Source organism: Podarcis vaucheri, assembly GCF_965113315.1.
Source record: "Podarcis vaucheri genome assembly, chromosome: 6".
NCBI lineage: Eukaryota > Metazoa > Chordata > Lepidosauria > Squamata > Lacertidae > Podarcis > Podarcis vaucheri.
In genome coordinates this window covers 62,313,255-62,338,523 of record NC_138764.1, presented here as the reverse complement: position 1 = coordinate 62,338,523, position 25,269 = coordinate 62,313,255, and the positions used below count along the sequence as shown (strand labels likewise).

Here is a 25,269-nt window from a genome sequence, read left to right as displayed (position 1 = left end):
AGGAGCTCTCGCCTGCTCATTACTACTCTGCAGCACCACCAGGGGATGGCATTGCAGGAAGCAGTTCAGCTGACCTACAAAGCTGCTTGCACTGGCTTGGTCCCCAGTCATGGAACTGCCATCCTGTCTCTCCATCAAGCCAGGGGCAGGCAAACAAATCACTTGGTTTGATCACTTATTCATGCTGGCAGGGAGACAAAGTCTCCATAGCTCCTTAGGTTTCCATAGTCCAGAAATTGCGGAGGAAACCTAGGCCAGTCCCCATCGCCACACTGCCCTTTTTGCATGGCCCCTACACAGCATTTGGTTACCTACAGTTTTTCCGCATGACCAGGACATCCCCACATTCATCCTCAGACGGCAGGAAGATTTCAGGCACCACAATGAGAATCTTGCGCTTTGGCGGTGGGTTGATATTCCAAGTACACTCCACATTTGCAGGGTAGTTTCCAGGGTAGTTGGGAGACTCAATATAACCAGTGTACTCTCCCAACTCCCCTCCACATTGACGGTCTGCAACAAAACATACAGGGATCACTAGGATGTTATCTGGGAAGCAGAACCTGATTGGTTGCCAAGGGAGACCTGGGACACGGGGTCTTGGCACTGTATAAGCACCAGATGTGACACAAGTCTATGCCAGTGTTGCTATATAAGGGTTGTGTGTAAACACAGGTACAGATTGGTCCATAAACTTTACTATTGCATGCATAAGGAAAACCAATAGGAAGCTAATGAAACAGAGATAATTTCAGCAAATGAATTCTGTTACATGCAGTCTGCAGAGAACAAAACATACTTTTGCATTGTGACACAGAGGTTGAGCCGTCAAAGTCTGTGGTGGTATTCCCAGGGCATGTGATGCAGTAGTTCTGGCGGAAGTCAGGTTGGTAAGTGCCTACGGCACAGCGGATGCAGCGGTGGACACTGGTGTTATAATAATGGCCCGGGGAACATTGAACTATACATTGAAGAGAAGAGAAAAGTGTCAGAGACTGCCAAAATAATACAAGACCAGCAAGCATTCATGGAAATGAAAAGCTCTTTGGGGCAGTTAATTTGCTGGTAACATTGCTTTCTCTAATCGTGCAAGAAGGCTTGATGAATATCACTGAAAGGATGCAAGGCAAATTGAGCAGGAGCGCTAAGGTGCATAGTAACACTGGCTGAACATGGATAGCTCAGTCGGTAGAGCATGAGACTCTTAATCTCAGGGTCTTGGCTTCAAGCCCCACACTGAACAAAAATATTCCTTCATTGCAGGGGGTTGGACTAGATAACCCTTGTGGTCCCTTCCAGCTCTATGAGTCTATGATTCTAACCTCTCTTTCTGCCTCCTGACAAAATGTACATTAGTCCTAAATATGTTTTTTTAACCATCTGACATATGAAATCCCTTGTAATACAGGGATTCCATTTATTACCATATTGATATTAATATAATACTTAAAAATTTGTACGGCACTTTTAAGTGTCCAAAGTACTTCCCATAGGCTATCTAGTTGTAATGTTCAGAACAATCCTGAAAGGTCACAGTCAGCATTATAACCCCCCATATTTCAGATAGGAAGGGCTGGGGCTAACGGTAGCTTGCTTTAGGCCACCTGGTGAGTTCATGCCAAAGGCAAGATTCAACCTGGGACTTCCTGGTGGGTTACTGAACATTCTGAAGCATTAGCATGATTTATTCTTAGCTAGTTTCTTTACACACACCTCTTTGTCTTCCATCCAGTCAAGGAAGACACATTACCAGAGTTTAAGGACTTGTTCCAGCCAGGCAACAACACTCAAACTGAGTGCAAATCAGGGCAGTGAGAGATGCGGCATAGGGTGAGGCCCGAGGGCCATACAGAGAGGTCTGGAGGGCCACATCTGGTCCCCAAGCCTGAGGTTCCTCATCCCTGTCTTATACAGTGCTGTTGCCCCAAGCATACCTTTGGTATCACAGTCCTGGAAGGAGAAAGCTCCATCATGTTTAGTGTTCAGTCCCCCGCCACAGTGGAAGCACAGAGCTCGGCCTGCTTCAGGTTGGTAGGTGCCACGTGGACATGGTTGGCAGGGTTTGAAACCGTCTACAGAGTACTGGCCGGGGGGGCACTGACCTGTGGGCCATGCAGGAGAAAAGAGATACTCATTGGTCCAGATTAAGTATTGCCTCCCTATACACATTGCTTCTAATGTACCAGCAGCATGCAACATGCACTATAATATAACTGAGCCATGTGAGAGCACCATGAGAACCGTTGGCCATCCCAGAAATTGCCTAGGGCAACCTTTCTGCCTCTGTACTGGAATGTGATAATGCCCATGGTATGAAGGAGAAACGCCACAATCGGATCCATTTATCCAAGTCCTGGATGTGAAGAATTTTCCCCAAAATAAATACGTAAACAGATTTGGAAGAAATGGGTCATGAAGCTGAACTACCCCATGGCTGCAGCTTCACAAGCCCAGATTCTTTATTTAACAAATTACGTTAAATAAAGTTTGCCATATAAGAGTAACCACCAGGCACGGCAATAATAGGTGCACCTCCGAGCTGCCCGTCCTGCCCTACTTCTGAGTGCAATCAATGGCAACAGCTGTTTTCCTGTCATTAGTTGGGGAATTAGGAAACAGTTTAGAACATATGAGCAGCTGTAGCCTCTGTAGCTTTTTCTATACTTCAAAGTGGAACTGGCTCCAGAGTGACAGGGCAGGAGGAATGCTAGAGGGGAAGCAAAGCATCTTGCGCACAATCTGGCAGTTATCTTTGGGGCCCTTTTCTGAGGGAACACTGAGATACTGCTGTAGTCAGCCTTCACCTCCAGATATTTTGTCTATAGTTCCCATCAGCTCAGCCAATGGTGAAGGATGAAGGGAACTGTAGCTCAAAGATCTGGAGGTCCTTAGGTTGTGCGAAGGGTGCAGAAATGAATCAAAGCTGGAAGTGGCTACCATGCCAGTTACTTACATACAAAACCACCATCCTAGGCCTCTTGTAAATGTTGTGTTTAGGGCCAATACGTATGAACTAGTTGCCATTCTTTGGTGTGGAAGGGAAAGCGCAGGTATCACTGCAGTACTATTTTTGTGTGGGTGTGATCAATTCCATTCCCTTTGCTGTGGCCACTAATTCATTCTAGTTCCGAGAGCTACTGTTGGCTACTCTGGGACGGGTTATCAAGTGTCCTAGGGTATTGGACCTCAGCTATAGGTTTAGAGTACCTTTCAGCTCATCCCTGTACCTGCACAGGCGCTTATATTTGTTGCTCCAGCTGGCCCATAAGCATCACTTCCAGGGCAAAGGTCACAGGAGAGCTGGCCTTCTTTCTCCTGGTAGGTCCCTGGAGGGCAAGGGACACACTGCTCCATCTGACCATGGTAATACGTTCCTTGCAGGCAGCTAACTAAGAGAGAGGCAAAAGCGCTAGTGACACATGTGCCAAGACCATGCCCAAGATAACCCTTGTCTTTCTTGTAGGACAGAGACCCCGGGATCTCTCCTTGCCCAGGTTACAATAATACAGCTCAGGCCCTCAAAAGAATGAGCACAGGAACTGTATCTATTGTCGGTAAGCACATGTGGCTGCCATAGATGTTAGAGTTGGCAGCAATGGCATCAGAGCAGCAGTGCAGCACTAAAGGCTTGCAGTTAATATGCAAATGGTTCTTTTACTCTTCCTTTCCTCACCCCCAACCAATTCAGGTTGTTTCCTTACCACACTTAGGTCCCAGTCTCTCCTGTCCCGGCCCACAGCTCTCCTGCCTCTCGGGAGTCATGCTCAGCTTCCGTGCCACTTCGTATTCCATCCCTGAAAAGCGGATCAGGAATCGCTCCTGGTTTATGGATTTCTTCAGTGCTTTGATTGCTGATTTCAGTTTTTTCTCAACCTTCTGCCGCACACAGTTCAGATTGCAGCTGGCTGGAGATGAGGGAATGAGACTGTGCTGTTTAACGTAGCACTAGGAAGAAGAAACCCCATTTCCAAAGACAACCTTATGTCCCTTTTTATTTCCAGCTGCTGTTAAATCAGCATAATCTATTCCAGTCTCATGCTAGGGGAGTGGCCATAGTTCAATAGTACAGCACATGTTTTACATGCGGAAGATTCTGGCTGAAATCCCAGGCCTCCTCAGTTAACAGGATCTCAGGTAGTGGAACAGGGAAGGACCTCTGTCTGAGGCCCAGCAGAACAACTTCCAATCAGAGTGCACCATGCTGGATAAATCGGACCAGTGGTCTGAGTCAGAAAAGGGAAGCTTCATATATTTCAAATTTCCTCAACCTCATCGCCCCACCCCCCCCAGATGTTGTGAACTAAAGAACTCATCATATTATAAAGTTGCATCCAACTAAGTATACCCACTAAAATGAATGGGCCTAAGCTAGTAATCACGTCCATTAATTTCAATGAATTTGTGTATGTATATATTTATGACAGTGTGTGTATGCATAAGTAAAACAAGACATTGCCTTTTCTAAACAATCTTTTAACAATATCTAGGAAAGTTGGGTCCACCAGTCCTTCTCTTGTACTCTCTTCTGAGATGGGTGTTCCTGGAACATGAGGTCTCTTCCTCATATTACTCTGTGATGTTGTCCCCTATTCCTGAGGGGAAAGCCAAGCTTTCTCAGTCACCTCCTCTACCTGTAATTTCTTCGGGCTTGATTTCAGCTTCAAACTCCAACGTGATGCGAGTCACCTCCTTGTTGGGGGAGTTGCGAGCACGGCGTCCTTTGCCCTTCTTGGATGAATCACACTTTAAGTTCACAAATGTCACCTGGCAATCTGAGCAAGGGGCTGCCCCACCTAGGAAAGATGGGGCGCGGTGTTAATATCCTCCAAGCAAGATCTCTCTGAAATCCTGACAGGCATTTTCCTCTGTGACAACCAAGCAGGGCTTCTTTCCTTTATCCCGTGACAGGAAGCTCATCGTTTTACTCCCATACCCTCCCCACACTAGCTAAGGCACTTTCTCAGGCATGACTTCCCAGTGATACAATCCCACACAGCCATCCGTGGTGTTATTGCTATCAGTTTTTTCCTCCGCACTACATCATCCTCTGTGGAGGGGAGGGCCCCCATGCTTAGGGTTCTTTTCATCCTTCTATCCTCTCTTTTCTGCTTCTGGGCTCTCACACATTCAAAGGCATAAAAGCCTCAGCTATTCCACAGCTTCCCAACCACATGCCCATGAGTGAGTGCAGGAAGACTTGACTCCCAGAACCTCAAGCTCCCTCTGTGTGTGCCTGGTTTTTAATAGTTGCAGTATGCAACTATGGCAAATGTGGAAAGCACAGTTCCCTGGTCCTTAAAAGCAACACAAGAGAATGCTTACAAAGACTGCAGGCTAAATCCAGAGAGCTGCTTTCGTGACATACAAGACTTAGGACTGAAAACAGCCCCAAGGGAAGACTTTGAGAAGACATACAAAGGAGGGAGTACCTCACCTAGTGCAGCATTCCTGCCCACCTCATCCTGCTTGCCTTTCATGCGTGGGTGCAGGTGACATTTAGCATCCTTGATTTTGAAGGAAGCCTTTTGTTTGATTGGAGCAGCGACAGTCTCTAAAAGAAAAGGCAGGTGCTAAGTATCAGGGGAGTCAAGCGAGTCTCGGGAGGAGCCCTGAGGACTCAGGAGGCCAAACTTACCAACACAGGGATGGCTGACATTGCTGGGCCTCTGTGGAGGTCCCTGCCGCAATATTGGGGTACCGCAGCTCACTGTGTAGCTATTGTCAGACTCTGCAAAGAGAATGAATCAAGTTGTAATCAGCGGAGGCCTGTGGCCAGATATTTCTAAATGTATGCCTGCATGGGCCTGCATTTGCAAGCCCAGCCCAGCCCAACCCAAACCCCAAATGTATTTTTGAAAGATTAGCCCAAGCCTGATCTTGCCCATCAATCATATGGATGAAAGCAGCAATGAAACGTCCCCATCCATCACCTCCCATGTACCCCCTAAATCTGTTTTAAAGGGTTCCACAACCCTCCAGGGGAGAATTGGGAAGAGCATGGGGTGCACACAGTGGTAGGAGAGGGGGAGAGTTCCCATTCTGCAAGCTTACATCCTTAAGCTAATGTGACAACTTATGTCCCCTTTCGAATCAGGTGAACACCTTATGGACAGGACCACAACATCAGTGGTGGGCTCTGTTAGCGTATCAGGGCCTTGGCAGTTGCCCAAGGATACTAAGTACTGATGATGGCCCTGCACATGGGTTAAGTGCTATACTAAAGAAGCACAAATAACCTCCATTCACATCCTAGTTCTTTGTCAACTGTTCCTCCTCCTGCAAGTGCCACTAAAATCAAAGCCAAAAACCTCCAAGAGCTTATGTGGGGATAAAAAAGGGAACAGGCCATAGGACTGAGGAATGGAATTGAATAAGGCTTCAAATGCAGTAGAAAAATGAGAGCAAAGGGGACAGAAGATTAAAAACCCAGTAGCAAGAGCCTGGAAGCTCCCTTGTCTAATAAAGTGAGATGAGTGCCACAACTCCAGAGTCGGCTATGACTGGACCTAATGGTGCCATTATGGGACCCTGTTATGCACAATGCCCACAAGCCTCCAAATATTGCAGCTTCTTGCATCTGAAGCTATTAAATTTCCTGGGGTGAAGGAGTGGCAGATTGGTGCACCTACCAGGCAGAAAGCGAGCCTTAGAGGCACAGGTGAGGGAGCAGCTGTCCTTCTTGCCATTCTTGTTGCAGGTAAGCGTGGCTCGTGGAGATACTGCGCCAGCCAAACATATCACCAGCTCTGAAGAACAAGCAACAACAGACAGCAATGACAGCAATATGCAGATGAGATGGTGTAATTTTAAAAAGAGCACACAAATATTGGGATGGCTACAGTGCAAAGCCAAACCTTGTTCTCCAGTGGAAGTAAATAAGCATTAGTCCACTACTACTACTACTACTACTACTACTACTACTACTACTGTACTACTGTTTCCACTTGTATCTGCTACAGCAACTTCTCTGCATGTGTTGTACTGAGTTTTTCAGCTCACTGCTGAAGGAATAAAGTCTAAAAGCATGCAGGGTCACTACTGGACCAGCAAGAGCAGAATCTGCTAAAAATTAAGAATGCCTGAATTTCCAAACACAGATTCTGTGACAGCTGTTTAAGAATCTCATATTTCATTTTTGGACATGCCTCTGCTAGGTTTTATTGTATTGCAGAAAAAAAACACATGGGAATGTTCAACACATTTCTGCAAAACTTAAGCTAGTTTTCTGTGTTTGAGCAAAATGTTGTGGTTGCCTATTCTGCAATCTCACTCCTCTCAATAAACCACAGCATGGTGAGAAGTTTTGCATTACTGGCAATCACACAGCACCAGGCCAGCGTGTGGAATTCTCATTAATAACTTTGTGGTTTTTAACAGCATCAGAATTTAAACTATCAAAACAGTGCCATACAACAATGCCACATTAAAATTAGTCTCCTTGTTCTCTGTTCAGCTACTACAGTAATTTTGTCCTCAGCTAGAACATTGCCTGCTGAAATACATTCTGCCTCTGGAGGGCAGCATGACCTCAGCCCTTTTCTACACTCACCTATGCAATCCTTTTTATTCCAATGAAGTTTGCACCCAGCAGGGCAAGTACATTCATAGCTGCCAGGGGTGTTTATACAGCCAAATTTGCAGCCTCCTCGGTTGATGCTACATTCATCGACATCTGAAGGGCAACGAAGAGATGCAATGAATAAGTATATGACAACATAGTACAAATGGAACATTCTGATTAGAGTATCCAAGACTCTGGTTCCAGAACTATAATATGGGTTGGTAATCAGACAAAAAAGAACCAAGTGTTAAAGAGTAAGTGGGAAAGAGACCAGGGAGGGAGAGGGAGAGAAGACAATAAAAACATACGATAACCTCTGCTGCTGATTCACCTTGTCATTCAGGAAAGACAGCTGCCAGATCAAATATTCATATACTGTATATATTGTGCCATCAGCATACATGGGAGTTTACAGCATAAGTCAAAGACATAAGGTCCTGCCTTGAGGTGCTTCTGTTAGCAAAGTTTCTTAAATAAAACAGAGTACAAACTAGATGATCTCTGCAGCACTTCCAACAGTTTACAAGTTTGTTAGTGGAAGAGAAAACAGAGGAAAACAGACTGGAAAGGCTAACAAAGAATGGGAAAAATATGTAGCTAGAGGTATTGATACTGTGTGGAGTGATTAGACATGATGACAGTCCTCCCTTGCACATTTAGAATGCTGCGCTCCATGATGGTCACAAGGGCTTTCCATTCAGTGTGTAGCTCGGTGGTGGAGCATCTTGTTTGCATGCAGAAGGTCCAAAGTTCAATCCTCCTGCCTGAAACTCTGGAGAGCCACTGCCAGCCAGTGCGGGCAGTACTGAGTTAGATCTGGCTCAGGGTAAGGCAGCTTCCTATGTTCCATTCCCCAGTGTACACACACCTATTATAGGTTTAGACTGGTGGACAACTTATTTTTTAAAGCATACTGTAATTGGGAAGGCCAAACTAGAGCTTCATGGGAAATTAGCTTGCCGCTAAGTAGTGCTTAACCTCCACATACAAATCTGCTCCACACACAGTTCCAAGCATCTGGTGGAACTGCAGCCTAGTCAGTAATATGACCTTTTCAGCTTGTGCCAGTCCTTTTTTCTGCCAGCCCATCCTGACTCCCAGTTATGTTGCCATTTGTGTCGCTGCATTGCCACAGGCTAAATTCATCTTTTGATATGTTACTGCTAATTCATCTTTTAGGTGGTCTGCCAAAAGCCAAGTTCAGCGCTTAACATGCAATTGCACAACCCCATCAGCTGGTGGTAGTGACGTTTTAGAGGTAATGGAGGTCCAGAGATATAAATAGGCCCCAAAATACATAGGGCAGGCACATTTTGAAAATATTGCTTGTTTCTCTAGACCAGCCTTCCCTAATCTGGTGCCTTCCAGATGTTGTTGGACCACAACTCCCATCATCCCTGGTGACTGGATACGCTGATGGGATTTATAATCATGGTGGGGGAATCTGAAAGGCACTAGGTTGGGGGAAACTGCTCTAAACTTATTCTAGGAAAACTTAGCAACTGTCGGGAAATGCAACCTGCTGCCTGCTTAGTCTATCTAATATTTCCCACAATAGAAAATGTCTAATCCCATCCATTGTACAGGAAGCCTGCCGCATCCCTACCTTTGCCAATAAAGAATAGGTAATCAGTGATGAGAGAAAGAACCCATCAGTCCCTGCTTTAGAGTCATTCCAGAAATCAAGAGTGTGACTCTGAGCAGAGATCAGAATAAAATGGAAAGGCTTGGTTGCTAAAGTTCAAAAGACAGCTGTGTCAAACAGTCTACCGAGGCTGCCCGCTTTCAGCAGCTCTCCCCATTATGGCACACAGAGAACCACAACCATGGAAATCAATGCTAAAGGTCTAGCATGAAGCGAGCAAACAATGGGAGAGGAAGAGTCAAAACAACTCATGAAGGCAGGGCTTTGTTCTGAAGCCTCCACTTACAAAGGCTTCAGTCTTCCAGGCTTTGCCAAAGCACACTCCCACACAATGGGGCACACTAAGGTCATGGGCTTTGCTCCCAACTCTTTGGAGTAGGCTGGGTGCTGACTCATATGGCACTGCCAAGCCATTCTTGGGCTTGGTTCCATTTCATCTTGTTTATTTATGTAACTCACTCTCTCCCATCCCAAGGGAGCTTTTAGCTAGGATAAAGTTAGGAATGCACCTTGTACCCTTGGTGCATCTAGCTCAGTATTGCCTGGACCAAGAATGGGCAACCTTTTTGTTCCTGAGGGCCACATGCAGCAGCGGGTGGGTGTCCAGGGCCACATATAATGGGCAGGGCTGCACCTAGTGCTGGGCTTTCACAGACTGGCTGGATGCATAGGAGTGGTGGGAGGCACCAGCTGGAGCACCTCAGGGGAAGAAGGCTCAGAGCCAGGGGATTGGTGGTAGGATGACGATGAGCTGCCAAGCGGAGGAAAGGAGCAGACTAGGAGGTGGTGCCAGAAGCAGAAGAGGTAACAGGGTTTGGTGAGCAGGAAGAGGCTGTGGCAGAGGGCAGTTCCAACTCTGAAGCTGGAGGGGAAAGGGGCCAGGAGAGTGAGGGGCAGGCTGCTGAAGAAGCCAGGGAGTCTCCCCTCCTGCTGCAAGCTTCCCCCTAGTCTCCTAGAACACGCAGAGAAATGAAGAGGGGGGTTGTGTGCTGGTGCTGTTCGTGACTACTTGGGAAAGACACTGGAAAGGGGGAGCCTTAGAGAGTGGTGGAAAAGCAGGGATCTTCAATCCTTGCAACTTGTTGGAGCAGGCCTACTGGGAAGAGTTGCTGGGATCACTAGGCCTGTGCCGTTTTGGTTTTTTGAATAAAGAGTTAACTTCACTGACACTGCGTTTTTCTTTGATTGCTGACTCACGCTAGACTCCAGCTCCTGACGTGAGCAGGGCCAGATCTCCTAGGCTGCCCCCCCCCCCATTTTTAAGTACCCCCCAGCTGCTTGGGATTACCAGGGAGGTTAAAGTCTGAACTCCCCAGCAGTTCTAACACAGAATTTTTTTAAAGGCAGGGTTCTCTTTGTATGCTCTCAGTATGGACCATACTGACAGCAGCAATGGGCTGCACTTGGCTGCCCTGCTGTGGTCCACAATGACTTGACAGCAGGTCTCCAAGATGTGTTTTCCAGCCCTACATGAAGATGCTAGGGACTGAACCATTTTTCATACAAAGCACGTGGTCTGCCACTAAGTTAAAACTCTTAGCTCTCACACTCTTCATGGCAACACATGCAAGTCTGTGAAGTTCCCTGAAGATGGAAAGAGGTAACACTTTGCTTCACCTAATTTCAGTGCCAAAGAATCCACCGCCCCCAGTATTTTCTGAATGTCACTCCCCTTTAGAATTCTGGTTCAAAACCATAATCCTGAGTGGAATGTGACAACCTTCCCCTGAGGGCAACAAAGGGCACAAAGCAAAGCATGGTGGTGATAGCTGTCTCCAGTTATTTCCCATTTTTGTGTCCAGATGCCTCATACAGTCAACAAATGGGACCTGCAGCAAAATGTTAGGAGTGTGCAGTGTTGTTGTTCAACATTCCACCCACTCCAGTGCATTCCATTCCCCACCCTAGTTTTCCATTTCCCGGCCTCCCTCCACAGCCACGAAGCAATCTCAATCCTCATTGGGCTAATTGGGGGGATCTGACCACCTGCCCCCTAATTTCTTGTACTACAAGATGGCAACTGGCATGCAGACATATACTTCCTCTAAAACACAGAGCAAATATCCATCTGTGGAACACCCAAACTGATGTTTGTGCCAATTCATCCTTTTGCAAGCCACTTTTTGTAAGCTCGTAAACCCGTGGGTAGCGATTGTCTTGTTTTGTTTTTATGCAAACCACTTGGGAGGCTTTTTTGGGTGAAAGAACAAGCTACAAATGTTCTATATAAATAAATAAATAAAACAGTTTGTGGTATCGCATGTTACAACATCCTTTTCCATGTTAATCTCACAAGCAAAATGCTATAAGATAAGGAAGCTGATTTAAATTCAGTGACAAGGGCAACTGCAAGTGACCAGGAATTACCTTGTGGGCTCCAGGTGTGATGAGGGTTTTCAACAAGTTTTGATAGATGTTACTGAGATTACAAAGGAGCTAGAAATAGTACCAAACTTTGAGACAGAACAGGTTAGGAAAAAGGAGAAAAAAATGGCAGTTTGAGTATGAGGCCCAAGAAAAGGCACTGCGAGGACCAAAGCAGAAATTCAAAGTAGGTTTCTACTATGTTGTTTCAGTCGTGGCCATACAAGCTACAACAGCTCCACTATAATTCTCTATTTGGCATCCTGTATCGTATATGCAGTATCTATCAACAAAATATCTACTGAAGATGTACTTAAGAGCTGCAAGCATTTGGAAAAATCACTGATGCACAATGGAAACAAAGATATTGGCGCTGAAGTTCTGTGCTGTGGAGTTACAGCAATAGCTCGAAGACTTCCAAGGCTTATGCCACCACAAGAAGAAAAAGCACACAAATTGAGATTTTGATGTGCCTGAAATTGAAACTATTAAGAGACTTAAATTTTAACATCACAATTCACAATGATTATTTAGCAGTTTCAAATTTTGTGCTTTTCATTTTTTTCTACAAGACATCAGTTTTTGAGCACTGAAGTTAGCAATTAAAACAATTGTGGAGTGCAAGTAGCTAGCTTTGTCTACGGCACAGAATAGCCCAGCACTGGGTTGGGTTAATAATCGTGTTGCACTCATGAGTCCGAGTATCTCTGAAGCCTAATAATGATACTGATGGGACATATCTTCAATTTTTTATTTTAAAAGACCTGTCTAGCATATCCCTTTTAATTTCACTTGTATCTTCCTCCACAGGGTTAAATCCAATTTACTGTGGGAACACAGTATTCCTGGAGCTTAGTGTCCTAAACCAGCAATGAAAAATGGATTAATTGTTTGATGTGGTCTTGGATAAGATTCCTTTTCAGCTTTCAGTGTGAATCAGAGAATTCCAAAGAAGAGTAATGAATGTTCAAATAAGGCCATAAGTTAAAGCAGGAGAGCACAGAGTTAAGTCCTACTTTGGCAAAGCAAGATGAATGACAATCAAACTATCTAATGGTGTCTGCCTGATCCTCTCTTTTCAAATAATTTTATGGCTAAACATTGGATGTGACCAGCACTGGTATATACATCTGTTGTGGGGAAATCAGAAGGGATAAAATATCAGGCAGGGCCTAGAAACCTGTAGGGATGCTTGCTGCAGGTAGAATGTAAAACCATGCAAAGTTGTTGTGGTTGAGGTAAAATAAGGCGGAAGATGGGGGGAACACTGCACACAAGAGCCTGGGATTAGAAGTGCAGTCTACTGTAAGGGAGACACAGAGCCTACAAGGAACAATAACCGAGGGTATGGTTCATGGAGGAAGGAAGAAGACGGGGAAAGTCCCACACAAGATGTATGGATGATACGTTGCACTGGAATTGAGAGGGTGAGGGCTGAAGGTCATGCGATCAAGGAAGCAGAGGAGAGATGCAGGAAACCTCATCATACAAAGCCTTGGAGCAGAAAGGACGGTTTTTGAAAACAGTGAAAAAGTGAGGAAGGCAGAAATTTGCATATTACTTCAGATTAACTGGGCAAATCTCTGGCTGCAGGTGTCTGGTATATAATCTAAATTCTTAATCACTTACTGTAGCTGAGCCAAGGAATGCAAAATGTAGACAAGCCCGCCAAATACCAAAACCTTTCCATCTTGACTTACAAGCTTTGCGATATTTCATTGCCTTCATGTTACTGAGGCTAGGGCCCAAACAGCGCCAAGCAAAGCAGCAGAACTGCTATCTTCTGTTGTGCTGCCTACATCTCTCTTGATAAAAATTGCAAAATGATGCTTGATTTCTTCAGCAGGAAACAGGCCCCTTTCAAATGTCTAATTACTCATTTTTCAATTTGTGATATATTATAGCATCTAGCTCCTTTTCTATTCCAGTGTGTGACCTAGCCAGTTGCCCCCATCTTCCCAGTGTACTGATTTGTTTGGTTTATTTTAGGGGTCTGCAACCTTTAAGACAAAAAGAGCCACTTGGACCCGTTTCCGAAGGGAAAAAAACTGGGAGCCGCAAAACCATTGCGACATTTAAAACAAATATATCTCCGGAGCCGCGATCTGACAGCGGGCGGGAAGGTGACATTGGGATGGTGCGTGACTAACGCATGCACCGCCCCCATGCGACATCACAGCCAGTACAGCGCCGCCACAGTGGGGAGTGTCGGGGCACACAATGCGCCTCCTCCCCTCGCTAGTATCCGCCCCGGAGTCGCGGCAAAGGTGTAAAAGAGCCACATGCGGCTCCGGAGCCGCGGGTTGCAGACCCCTGGTTTATTTCCTCAACAGGTAACATGACACAGTGCATAAAGAAGATGTGCTATGAGCCTGGATGCCCACCCTTCAAATCAAATTCCTTAGGTAGTCTAAGGCAGCTGTACTTTCATATCATAGGTATGCGTTGAGTAAAACCTTCTCTCTCAGCTGTGATCACACCATCCATTTAAAGCATATTTATAGTGCATAAAGGTAAAGGGACTCCTGACTGTTAGGTCCAGTCCCAGATGACTCTGGGGTTGCGGCGCTCATCTCGCTTTACTGGCCGAGGGAGCCGGAGTACAGCTTCCGGGTCATGTGGCCAGCATGACTAAGCCGCTTCTGGCAAAACCAGAGCAGTGCACAGAAACGCTGTTAAAAATGTTATAGTGCATAACTTCCTGCAAAGTATATTGGGAGCTGTAGTTTATCCATTACAGAGCTTTCGTAGGGAACTGTATGTATGGTGTGTACATAGTCGCCAGTCCCACTCCCAGAACCAAAATAAGATTAAAGGGTGGAGGAACCTTTACTTAGCCCTTGTTTCTGTTAGGAGCGTTTCCAGTCTCTCTCTCTCTCTCCCCCCACCCCCCTCCATTTAGCAATATTACACTGGAAGCGTGCAGCCTCCTGTACATATGCATCTCAGGTCTACGATTAAAAATGAAATGAAACCTTCCTTTGCAAGCAACTAATTCAATACAATAAGCCTTTCCTAGCAGGACAATTAAATGTGACATTTCTCACAAAATATGCTAGTGATGCAGACACACTCCATCTACAACTGTCTCTTCGCAATGTGATTTCTGTGTCCACACCTGTGATCCATAGCTGGGCTCTGCCTGTTATCATGCAAGGGACTGAGCAAAATTGGTTGCCTAAGCAGAAACAGCTTCATCTCAAGCAAGTACAGAGGGGATCTGTACTTGGCAGCCACAGAATGTTAGCACACTTTGGACAGACATCAAGTAAAGGTCTAGCATCCAGTTTAAACAATACTTACGAAGCTGCGTGACAACATGGGCACTCGGACAATTTGCTGTTTTTGATTTGTGATTTGCCGTTTTTGATTTTTCCACACTGAAGACCATGAATCTGCACCAATTTGACAGGAGTGGCAAATTGAGCTCAACGGGCGAATTTGTGTTTTCATTTTTCAGGTGCACTTCACTTTTGCCAGTCTGCATACTTTACTTGCGTGCATGTTTGTATGCGTGTAATTGCTGCAGTCTGTTTATGCATCTGCCTCAGTCTGTATAATCTAGGGCATCTTGAGAGAAATAACTCTCCCTTATATTTATCGTGGCAAGCCACACTGCTGCAGCAACACGCTCCAACAATCCCCTCCACGCCTTCCATCTGTCTTTCCATTTTTCTTGCTGGCACAACCCCAACCCTTTCCTCCCCCTCCATTGAGAAACCATAAAACTTTCTGAAGTTCCCCTCCACCCACCTCAAATCCTCTGCCAAAAACTCACAGTGGGGTTTTCCCTACTCACATCCCACTGGACAAGACACAAATCGTTCCTGTCACCTTGTTTATAGCCGCAGAGACAAATGTCTGGTCCTGCCACTCTCTGCAAAGAGTAGCAAACATATTTTAGGAAACATAATTCACTAAATGTGGTCTCACAAGAAAGAAAGAGGGGGGTGGGGCGGAAATCTCTCTTGTGGTCCAGGTGCAGGAATGGTAGGCCAGGCTTTAAGAAACCTGTTCAGCCCTTGCTTGGTTCAATCATTGGCTTGGGCAAGTCTCAGTTTAATTTTTGTGTAAAACTGGAATTGTTGTGTTAGAGCTGTTTTGTGGACAAATTATATAGAGACTATAAAGAACATTTAAATGAAATATTTCTGCATGAACTATAGTATTCGCTAGACTTAAGCAAGGGCAAACACAGTCCATAAAATCCATCAAATAAGCAACTCACCATACAAAGATTATCTGACTAGGGCCACTAAGATGCATTGGGAAGAGATCAGTAGTAGAGCACATGTATTAGAAGTAGAAGTTCCAAGGTTTCACCCTTAGTGATTACAATCAAAAGGATCTCAGCAAGATTAGAATACATCTCTGTTCAAGATACTGGGGAGTCACTGTCAATAAGAACAGATTATTCTGGGCTATATGGCCCAATGGTGTGACTCATTATAGACAGCACCATACTGTACATACATATGCTTATGCTGATGATGTGAGATCCAACAAGTGTTTAGATTTGCAGAGTTTATCCTTGCAGTGAACAGACCTGCTTTTGTTTTCCTGTCTTAAAGGATAAGCCACCAGTATAATCCAGACAGAAACACTGGGATACCAGACACCCAGTAATTTGTGGTACACAAACAGTGAATGACCTGTACTCTGAAAGGCTCTCCATGTCTGTGCTTTCAGATTTTCACAGGTCTATGTTGGTAACTTCACTGCCTGTATGGCCACCCACTGTTAACCTGGTTATGAGCTGATCCCGAACTACATTATTCTACTAATGTCTGCACCATGAAGGCAGGAGCTGCTGGGTCTAAACTGCAGTAATGTGCTGTATCACGTCAGAGACACCACTCTACATGGTCACTTCTTTACACGGTCTAAATTTCATTACTAACAACTTCACGGAGTGGGAGGGAATGTCAAACTGCAATGCATGACAGCAGACACGGCCTCGGTGTTTAGAATGCAAGATCCCAATCAATGGATTGACCTCAATCTGAGCTATTAGCATCCTGCCTAAAGACTTCCATCCAACATGAGATACGGGAGAGTTATATTACTGTGATAACAGCAGTTGTCTTACTGTGCCTGTGATCCACCATCACATAGTAAAGTGTCTCATTTCCAACTGAAGCCAGCACCAGTGTCTTCTGAAAGAAAGGTACCTCTGAAAGGTAATGAATATTACCTTGCACATTAATGGGAACAGTTTTTAGTCATCTTTGAATTTAAAAATGACTTTACTTACCCAATGTGCAAGAACCTCCCTTTGCAAGAACTGTTTTCTAACTTCTATCCAGCTCTTGGGCTTGCTGATATTCTCCAGGTTCTGTGTTCAGCTTAGAGCTGAATGATTACTGACAAAATTACAGGGAGGACCCTGCTTTGGGTGAAGCAGAAACTACATGAGCAATGGAGACTTTCTCAAAGCTTACTGTCCATAAATGAAAACCAGTCTGAACTGGTCCCTTGGAGGTCAAAGGTCACTAGGCTTCAGATTAGAACAGAAAGAGGACAGTTATACCTGAGAGAGGTAGAAGGTTTAAAGCTCAAGAAAGAGGTGCCAAAGAGGTCACAAAGAACAGCCAAGTCCCATTCATCCTTATCTGTCACACTGATACCTCCACAGTGGGTGAGTCCGTAGAGTGTGTAGCCTTTGTGACACAGGCACTGGAAGCTCCCTGGTGTGTTTACACAGATGTGGTCACAGGTTCTGTCAAAGGAGCATTCATCAATATCTGGGAACAGGAAAAGAGTGTATAAGCCACATTCCACCAAGTAGACAGTACATCCCTGAGGCCTGGATTATTTTACTTCCTCAATAACCAGAGATTTTGAAACTGTACCCATTGCCAGCAGTCTTTTGTCAAAGTCGTTCTAACAGAAGCAAACACGTGTGTGTGTGTGTGTGTGTGTGTGTGTGTATACACACGTATATGTATATGTCCAACTGTCATTATTTCCTCTGCAGTCCAGGCTGCATTGTCAGACCTAACCCCCTCAAGTAAAATAAGCATTGAAGTACACATATTCAATATTATTTCATGCACAGCAATTACTCCTTAATACTCTTAACCACAATGTTACACTAAAAATCATGAAGGTTGAAAAAAGGTAAAAGCCCAGCTTCAAATCTCCAGCAGTGGCGTAGCGTGGGGGGTGCAGGGGGGGCCGGCCGCACCGGGCGCAACATCTGGGGGTTAGGGTTAGGGGCGCAAATCCACGGGTTAGGGGGCGCAAATCCACAGGTTAGGGGGCGCAAATTACTTGCCTTGCCCCGGGTGCTGACAACCCACGCTACACCACTGATCTCCAGAGCTATGAAACTCACTGGGTGACAACTGGGCCAGTCACACTCCCTTTCTGTCAGCCTAACCTATCTCACAGGGTTGTTGAGGATAAAAGAGAGGGAACCATGTATGTTGCTCTGAGCTCCTTGGAGGAATGCTGGGATAAAAACTGCCTATCTGCCTGCCTGAATAAAGGGATCTTTCCCCCATCCTTTTAGTACATAATGTTTATGAGTGAAAAAGTGGTTCTAAACCGTGCCAGTGACTACAAGTACAGAACTGGGGAGGGGAGGAAAGGTGGAAATCGTTTCTGACTAATTAGGACAGAAGTATCAGCTTGGGAGTGCGTCACAAGATTAGGGCCAACATATTCCTCAACTTTGTATGCAAGTGAAAGGGCTGAATCTCAGGGCTGAAACAAGAACCCCAAATGGAGCAAAAGAGCTGGAAGTGGCAAGTTTTCCACTGCCACTTTCCCAGTGAGATGCTCAGAAGTAACCACAAGCAGAAAATATGCTTTCCCAGTAGAGTCTTTGCTGAGGGAGATGCCAGGGCCACCTATTCTTTTCCTAAAGGGAAGTTCACTGGCGCTGGAAGGCACAGTCTGTTGGCCACAGCCAGCCTACTGGCTTCATGTTTACGTCATTGGCTTCATTTACCTAATTGCCACAAACTCATAAAAAGTAAGCCATGAAGGCAGAACCTGGATGGAGATGAAAGGGGCCATAACCTAAGCATAAAGCAACTCTTCCCGCCTCAACTCCTAGCACACGCCCAGCTTCCCTAGGGCCAGGCCTTATGCAGTCAGAATAAAACACCTGCACTACATCACATGTTAGCAGCTGCCTTCCCCAGCCAGAAGGGAGGGGAGAACTTACAGCTGCTGATTTGGAGAAGGAAACAGGCCTTGATGTTGAACCCAGCTGTAGACCCAAGCCAGTTGCCTCTTGAGGCCTGGGTTGTGACCTGGTATCATGTCAGTGAGCGGTGAAGTGTATGAGGGCTAGCTAACACTTTGCATGCCCAAAGTGCTATGTGTCTCCAAGGTCTTTGTACAGGAAGAGAAATACTTTCCCTTTTTTATGATTAGTCATGCTGAGGTAAAGCATAGGAAGGGACAATTTCTTTAGCAGAGTGGGATTAAGCACTACTGGGATTTACAGACGATTGAGGAAAATGTCTCTTTTCCATCAGACCTGGCTGTGGTCTTTGAGCTAATTGGATTTAAATGTTTTTAATTGCATTTTTTGTACTGCAATTATTTAATGTTAATACTTCTTATAATGTTGCTTTTAACTGTTTTCTGTAAGGGCCTCTACAGTGAAAAGGCAGCAACTAAACATGAGTCAGTAAAATAGACTAGCCATGTTAACTGCATGGAAGCACAAATTTACCATACATTCCTATTCAAAAGGGGGGGAAACACAGAAGTGAGAATAAATTCCCATTATCTTAGAAATGACAGTTTTGAGGACTCGGCTGTTGATCTCCCAAAAATCTACTGCACCTTATTTCTGAATGAGAGTTTGATTTTTTAAAAAATTACAATGAAATTGATCAAATATCTTAATAAAAGTGCAATGCATGCCTACGCAGAAGCCCTACAGAGTTCAATTAGGCTTGCTCCATGGTGAGTGCACACAGGATTGCAGCCTAAATGTTGGGGTTTTCCTTCCCCCTGAAAGAAAAGATAAAACAGCTTTACAGAAGTAAATTTGTTCAAATTAGAAAATTTGAACAAATCTACTTCTGTAAAGCTGGGCTGGCAGATTTTGGGGATATATATATTCTTGACACCCCAATTAAACCTACTGGACAGGGGAACAACCCACATGGAAACAGTAGAGTGAGGCAGCAGATGCTGGGTTATGGGACCAGTGGCATCAACTCTCTCCCTTGCCATTCCTTCCAAGACCCTGTTCATTCTACTCTGTTGAAGGACACGTGGTCTGCCTGGTGCCCTCAGGTCTGGTGGACAATGCTGATCAGCCCTACTGACTTTTGTCCATTAAAGGAAGGAGCCATCTTGTCCTTTACTTCAGGCAGCAAAATGCCTAGGGCTGGCCAGCCCTACTGACTTTTGTCCATTAAAGGAAGGAGCCATCTTGTCCTTTGCTTCAGGCAGCAAAATGTCTAGGGCTGGCCCCTGGAAAGCAGCCACCAGCTTAAATACCCCCCACCTATGGATCCTCTCCTGCATGTACTCTGAAGATATGCTGAAGTAACATCTATTTCAGGACAGCAGGGTTTTAAACAGCGTGTCCAGGTGAAAAAAGACAGAACTCCTTTATACACAAACTCCTGTTTTACACAACCATTAAACAGGGAACTTCAGCAGGCAAAATTCCCTCTTCTACACTACAAAGTTCATTTTTTTCACCTGGTTTTAAACTTTGTTTTCAAAGTAAGAAAACCTACATTTATAGTGCTCAGAATGATGAACTAAAATTCATGTTTATGCATTTGCTTGTTTATTTTTAAATCAAGACAGCAATACAAACTTTTGCATTATTTTTTTCCAACAAATTATACTGAGTACTAAGAAAGTTAGGAAAAAAGCCTGAGGGAATTAAGGGTGTTCCCTCAGATAAGTTCAATATAATGAACAGATAAGTTCATTATATTGCTGCTTAATAAAAAGCTGCCAGGTGTTAATAGGAGTGGAGACTAATTTATACAGTTCCATTCTGCATCAGGTCCCTCTTCTATCTTTGAAGCAGTATTTTAGCATCTTCCCTTTCTACTTGGGTGGGTGCCTGAAAGCATGGCCAGTTAGTATCTGGCCTGCTCATGCAGTCATGCCTATCTCAGGATCTTCCAAAGAATTTCAACTGTTTTTTACTCTTATGGAGAACAGAACAAATGACTGGCTATCATGTTTCCTTGAAAACTGTCCCATAATTTCTTAGCTCTGGAGCATGTTGTGTGCTTAGGAGAAGGAGCATTCCAATGTTGCAGGCCACAACTGTGAGCAAATCTAGCTCAGTGCCTAAAGCCTTTGAACTCATACAATAGTTGCACCACTCTTTTCAGCAAAGTTCCCAAGATGACTTTACCTTGACAGGTCCTTTCGTTGATCAGCAGCTTATATCCTTTCTTACAACTGCATTCAAAACTCCCCACTGTGTTCCTGCAGATGTGGTCACAGCCGCCATTGTTCAACCTACATTCATCAATATCTGCAGTAGGGAGGGGGGAAACACAAGGCAAAACATGCTTAACTAAGGGAATTAGTTAAGAAACTGTGACAGTTGAATGCATGCCCACTCAACGAAGAAATGGAATTGGTGGGTGGTACTCCTGGGTTCAAAACACAGGTGACGTTAACACGAAGCTAAACCGTGGCTTAGCATGAATGTGTAGGATCTCAGGGAGGGAACTATAGCAGTTTTGCTCCTCCTGGGTCCTTTTAGCTCAGCGTGGCATAACAGCTAAACCAAAATTTGGTCTAGCATGCCATTTGAACCAGAGCTTCTGATTAATCTCTCTCCTCCTTCCCCCATATGCTGTCATCAAGGTTTGTTCTAGGCCAGTGGTTCCCAATTAGGGGTCCGGGGACCCCTGGGAATCCACGGAATGCACCCATGGGCCCCATCCCTTCCCTTCCCTCCAACTATTTCTTTGTCATTTTTGCATGGTAATACCACATATTTTATGGTCTGTTTTAGTGGTGTGCAATTTTTCAATATACTGTATTGGCCAAAATCAGTTTTGAAATCACATCACGATAACAATTTTGACTTGGCAATATATCACTCCTCGCACGAGGGAGAACAGAGCAGCTAATTTCAAGGCACCACCAATATCGCACAATGATCTTAGCTGATAACACTGCTGATATGAGCTGCCTTCCCACAGGCTGACAGAGAATGGGGCAGCTGATCACCCTTCACTTCCAGGCACCGTGGCACTACCTTCCCCTGGCACTGAGGTGGAGCAGCTTTTCTCAGTAGCAGAAAAGCAGCAGCAGCCACAGTGGACATGCAGCTTTGCTGGCTGCCCCACTGATAGCAGCTTGATGCACCCCCATCCCCTCCCACTCAACCCTTGTGGTGGAGGGGACTCCGCTTCCTCTCCTCCCTGCACCCATCTAACCTCTGCTCCTTCTGATCTGCTTGGCGTTTGAAAAATAGGGGGTCCTCAGTAATAACCACAAGCCCTGATTTGAACAAACATGCTAAGCCAAACCTTGGCTTAGCTGCACACTGAGCCAAAAGGAACCAGTTCAAGCAGGGACTCAGATGTGCAATTAAGTTCTGTCTAGAATGTGGCATCCATTGCCATTTTAGGGGTGGGGGGTGGGGGAAGCAGAATAGCACCGGAAAGGTGAGAGGGATGAACTTCAAAGGGGGCTATGTGAAGCTGTTTATAATAATAAGAATGTAGCCCACCATGTAGGTATAGTAAGTAGCCCACCATGACATTTCAAGTGTAGCCACCTTCCTCAGAGGCAGTTGCTCAAAATACATCCTTGTGCACATGTTCTGTTGCCTAAGTTGATGTTGGTCATGCACACAATGCGCAGGCTACCCAGAGAATTGTTCTGAAGCAGAAGTGTTATGTTAAAGATGAGCAGGAAGCCACCAATTGTTGAGAAGGGACAGCTATATGGCTAAGACAACAACCAATGACTGGACAGTAGTAATGGTGGGCTGCTGCCACTCACGAGATCCTTGGTTGGTTGTGCTGCTGCTGCTTATTGGGAGGTAGAGGGGCAATGCACAGTAAGGTCAGTCTAGCGCAAACACACTGGCAGAGTCAATCCGGTGCTCTTGCAAGTGAGTCTGCACTGCACTGACCTCACTGCCACCTCACCCTCTACTTCTTGGTAAGCAGCAATGGTGTGATCAACTGGAGGTAAAGTGAGCAGTACTGCCCCAGCAGGCTGTCTGCTACTGTATCTGGATGAGAAGTTGAGCAGGACAATCTTATGGGAAAGAGAGAATCCAAGATGGAGGAACTGTCATATCCAACACCTTGGTAGGTTTACACCAGCAGAAAAAAAGGTGTGTTACCCCTGATCTGGTGTTTTTCTTCACCTGCCTGCCCCATTGAGATGGAAAGTAAGTACAGTCCCAGGACTAGCACACTGGACACACCACCACCAACCTGGCAATTCCTGGAATGTGTTGGAGGAATGAGAGACCTTTGAATTCGCTAGATCCAAAGCCTCTTCTGCTGAGTTCCCAACATGTCATTACTATTATCGGAGCACAAACAGCAAAGCCGCAAGGGCCAGTGGGGTTTCTGTGCCCGCAACAGGGAGGGTTGTATGACCAGATCCCCTTATCTGCTCATTGGCCTCCCTCTCCATAGGCAGAGGAAAAGATCTGGTATATCCTATGATCCTTGCAACACCCCCTTAGGATTGTGCCCTAAGTGGAGAGGGGTGGGGAAGTGGCAGTGGCTTAGCCTTATTAGCTCCCTGCACATGAAGGCTAAGACCAGTCTTAGGTCCAAAATCACAATAATCACTGTCTGGATGCAATGGTTAACTAGCTCTGAGCACTCAAATAATGAACAGGAGGGATTGCAAATAACTATATTGAAAGAGGAAATAGTTTTCAAAGAACAGTGAATTTGAAAATAAACGTAGACTAAAAAAAAACCCTTTACAATTTGGCTGTTTTGCAAAAATCAACATTTCTCTCTCCCACATCTACCCCCCCCCTCTCTCTCACACACACGATTCCCTAAATTCTCAAATAGCTTCTGCTACCTGTTAAGATATATTTTTACTTACAAGCCAGAGAATTTATTGCTAGGAAATGGTCTGTAAAATAGAATGAACCAAGGCTGATGAATCCCAGAAAGAAAGTTCAAGCAAACCTCATCTGAGGCTGCTCCCTTGTGTCTCCCCCATCCCATCAGTTCTAGCAGGAACTATGAAGTTGGAGCTTTTTATTATTATCATTATTGTTGTTGTTGTTGTTATTGTGAGTGAAGTGAACTAGCAGTAAAACAGCTCCAAACTGTAATAAAATCCCAGACACAGGGGATATGGCTCTGGGTTATTATGCTTTCCTGGAACTCTAGCATCTTGGAGGCGGTGAGCTCTGAAAAATAATAATGAAGCAAATGGGGTCTGGAATCAGTAAGGCGGTTAGACAGCTTTCAGCAGAAGGGCTCCCCCCCCCTTTTAACTAAGGTCACGTTCCCTGGAGCTGCCAGAGACAGAACACAGACGCCCTCCATTTGTGGAGTCTCACCTTTTTCTCTGCAAGCCTTTCCAGATGATAAAAAAGCCCGCACGCTTCTCTCACTCGTATTCATGCTAATGCCAATCCAGCAGCAATAGCGTGATACCCTGTCCTCATGTAATTAACCAAGGGGGAGGGAAGCCGTGTGTGTGCACGCATGTACATATTCATCAGTGGGAGATATAGATTTAACTCTGGAAGGCCCAGTCTCCAAAATGCCAACAGTCCATGGATGAACATTGCTGTGATGGGAAGGAGGGTGCGGGGGAGAGAGGCAGCATAAGGCCAGGAGAGTTGTTTAGTAGGTTGACGTTCAGCTTCAAAAGTAACAAAAAAAAATTGATCCCCTTTTTAAATGGCACTGGAATCTTGGGGAGTTGTGTTGCTTGGGGCCATGGGCACTATTCAATAAACACTCAGGAGACAGGAATGATATTTCACTCAACACTCCCAGCTGCAAAAAGACACCATAGCTGAGAAGTAGGGTCAGAAACAGAATTTTCTTAGCAAAAAATCAGCAGTTTTGAGTGCTGGGTAAATGTGAAATCCCCACAACAGAAGTGCTACCTTGTGTTGAAAATGTCCCATTCAACAAATAAGTAACAACTGCACTTGCGTGTGGTGGGGGATGCAGAGGAAGAGGGGGAAATCTTTTGAGAAAGTCCTCGGGGCTGTAGCTTAGCGGCAAAGCACATGTTTTACATGCAGACGGTTGCAGGTTCAATCCCTTGTATCTCCAAACAGGGCTGAAAAAAACTGGAACTCTGAAAAGTCTGAAACTCTGGAGTTCAAGCACCAGTCAGTGGAGACCAATGGTCTGATGCGATACAAGGCAATTTTCTGTTTCCTATTTCTTTGTCAAGAAATAATGAAAAGGTTGGCAGGCTTTTGAAATAATGACGCTTGGTAGAGCTGTGAAGAGGGAATGAAGCTAAAACATGGAGGTTTCACTACCTTGGGCTGCTCACCAGACCCATTGCTACACTTGGAAAACCAGGTCAAAGCAATGGCTAAGACAGTTGTCACCAGCAGCCTCTGGTGAAAATGCTGCAATCATCTCTTAGATTTGGATCAACAGTTTTAATTCATGTCACAATAAATTTTAAGGACAGAGTTACTATGGAACTCAGTTGATGAGGATACCATTGACGGCTCTGTGGAGGCAACAGCTAAATGAGGCAGTTCATGGAAAGAGGCACTGGG

The 25,269-nt window shown here is 45.2% G+C and overlaps 1 protein-coding gene across 6 annotated transcripts in view; it reads right to left on the bottom strand.

The window, feature by feature from the left end:
* Positions 1–25,269, bottom strand: part of SCUBE3 (signal peptide, CUB domain and EGF like domain containing 3) — a 110,938-nt gene that overhangs the window by 5,990 nt on the left and 79,679 nt on the right. For 5 of the 6 annotated variants that reach the window (XM_082226835.1, XM_082226837.1, XM_082226836.1 and 2 more), the window contains 12 exons: positions 20,923–21,045; positions 17,198–17,314; positions 7,550–7,672; positions 6,630–6,746; positions 5,636–5,728; positions 5,435–5,551; positions 4,632–4,793; positions 3,702–3,905; positions 3,228–3,389; positions 1,935–2,102; positions 800–961; positions 316–513 (listed from right to left, as the gene is read on the bottom strand). In XM_082226835.1, the coding sequence (XP_082082961.1) occupies positions 316–513; positions 800–961; positions 1,935–2,102; positions 3,228–3,389; positions 3,702–3,905; positions 4,632–4,793; positions 5,435–5,551; positions 5,636–5,728; positions 6,630–6,746; positions 7,550–7,672; positions 17,198–17,314; positions 20,923–21,045 (1,746 nt within the window). The remainder of the gene's footprint in view (positions 1–315; positions 514–799; positions 962–1,934; positions 2,103–3,227; positions 3,390–3,701; positions 3,906–4,631; positions 4,794–5,434; positions 5,552–5,635; positions 5,729–6,629; positions 6,747–7,549; positions 7,673–17,197; positions 17,315–20,922; positions 21,046–25,269) is intronic. The other variant, XM_082226839.1, reaches the window with a different exon arrangement.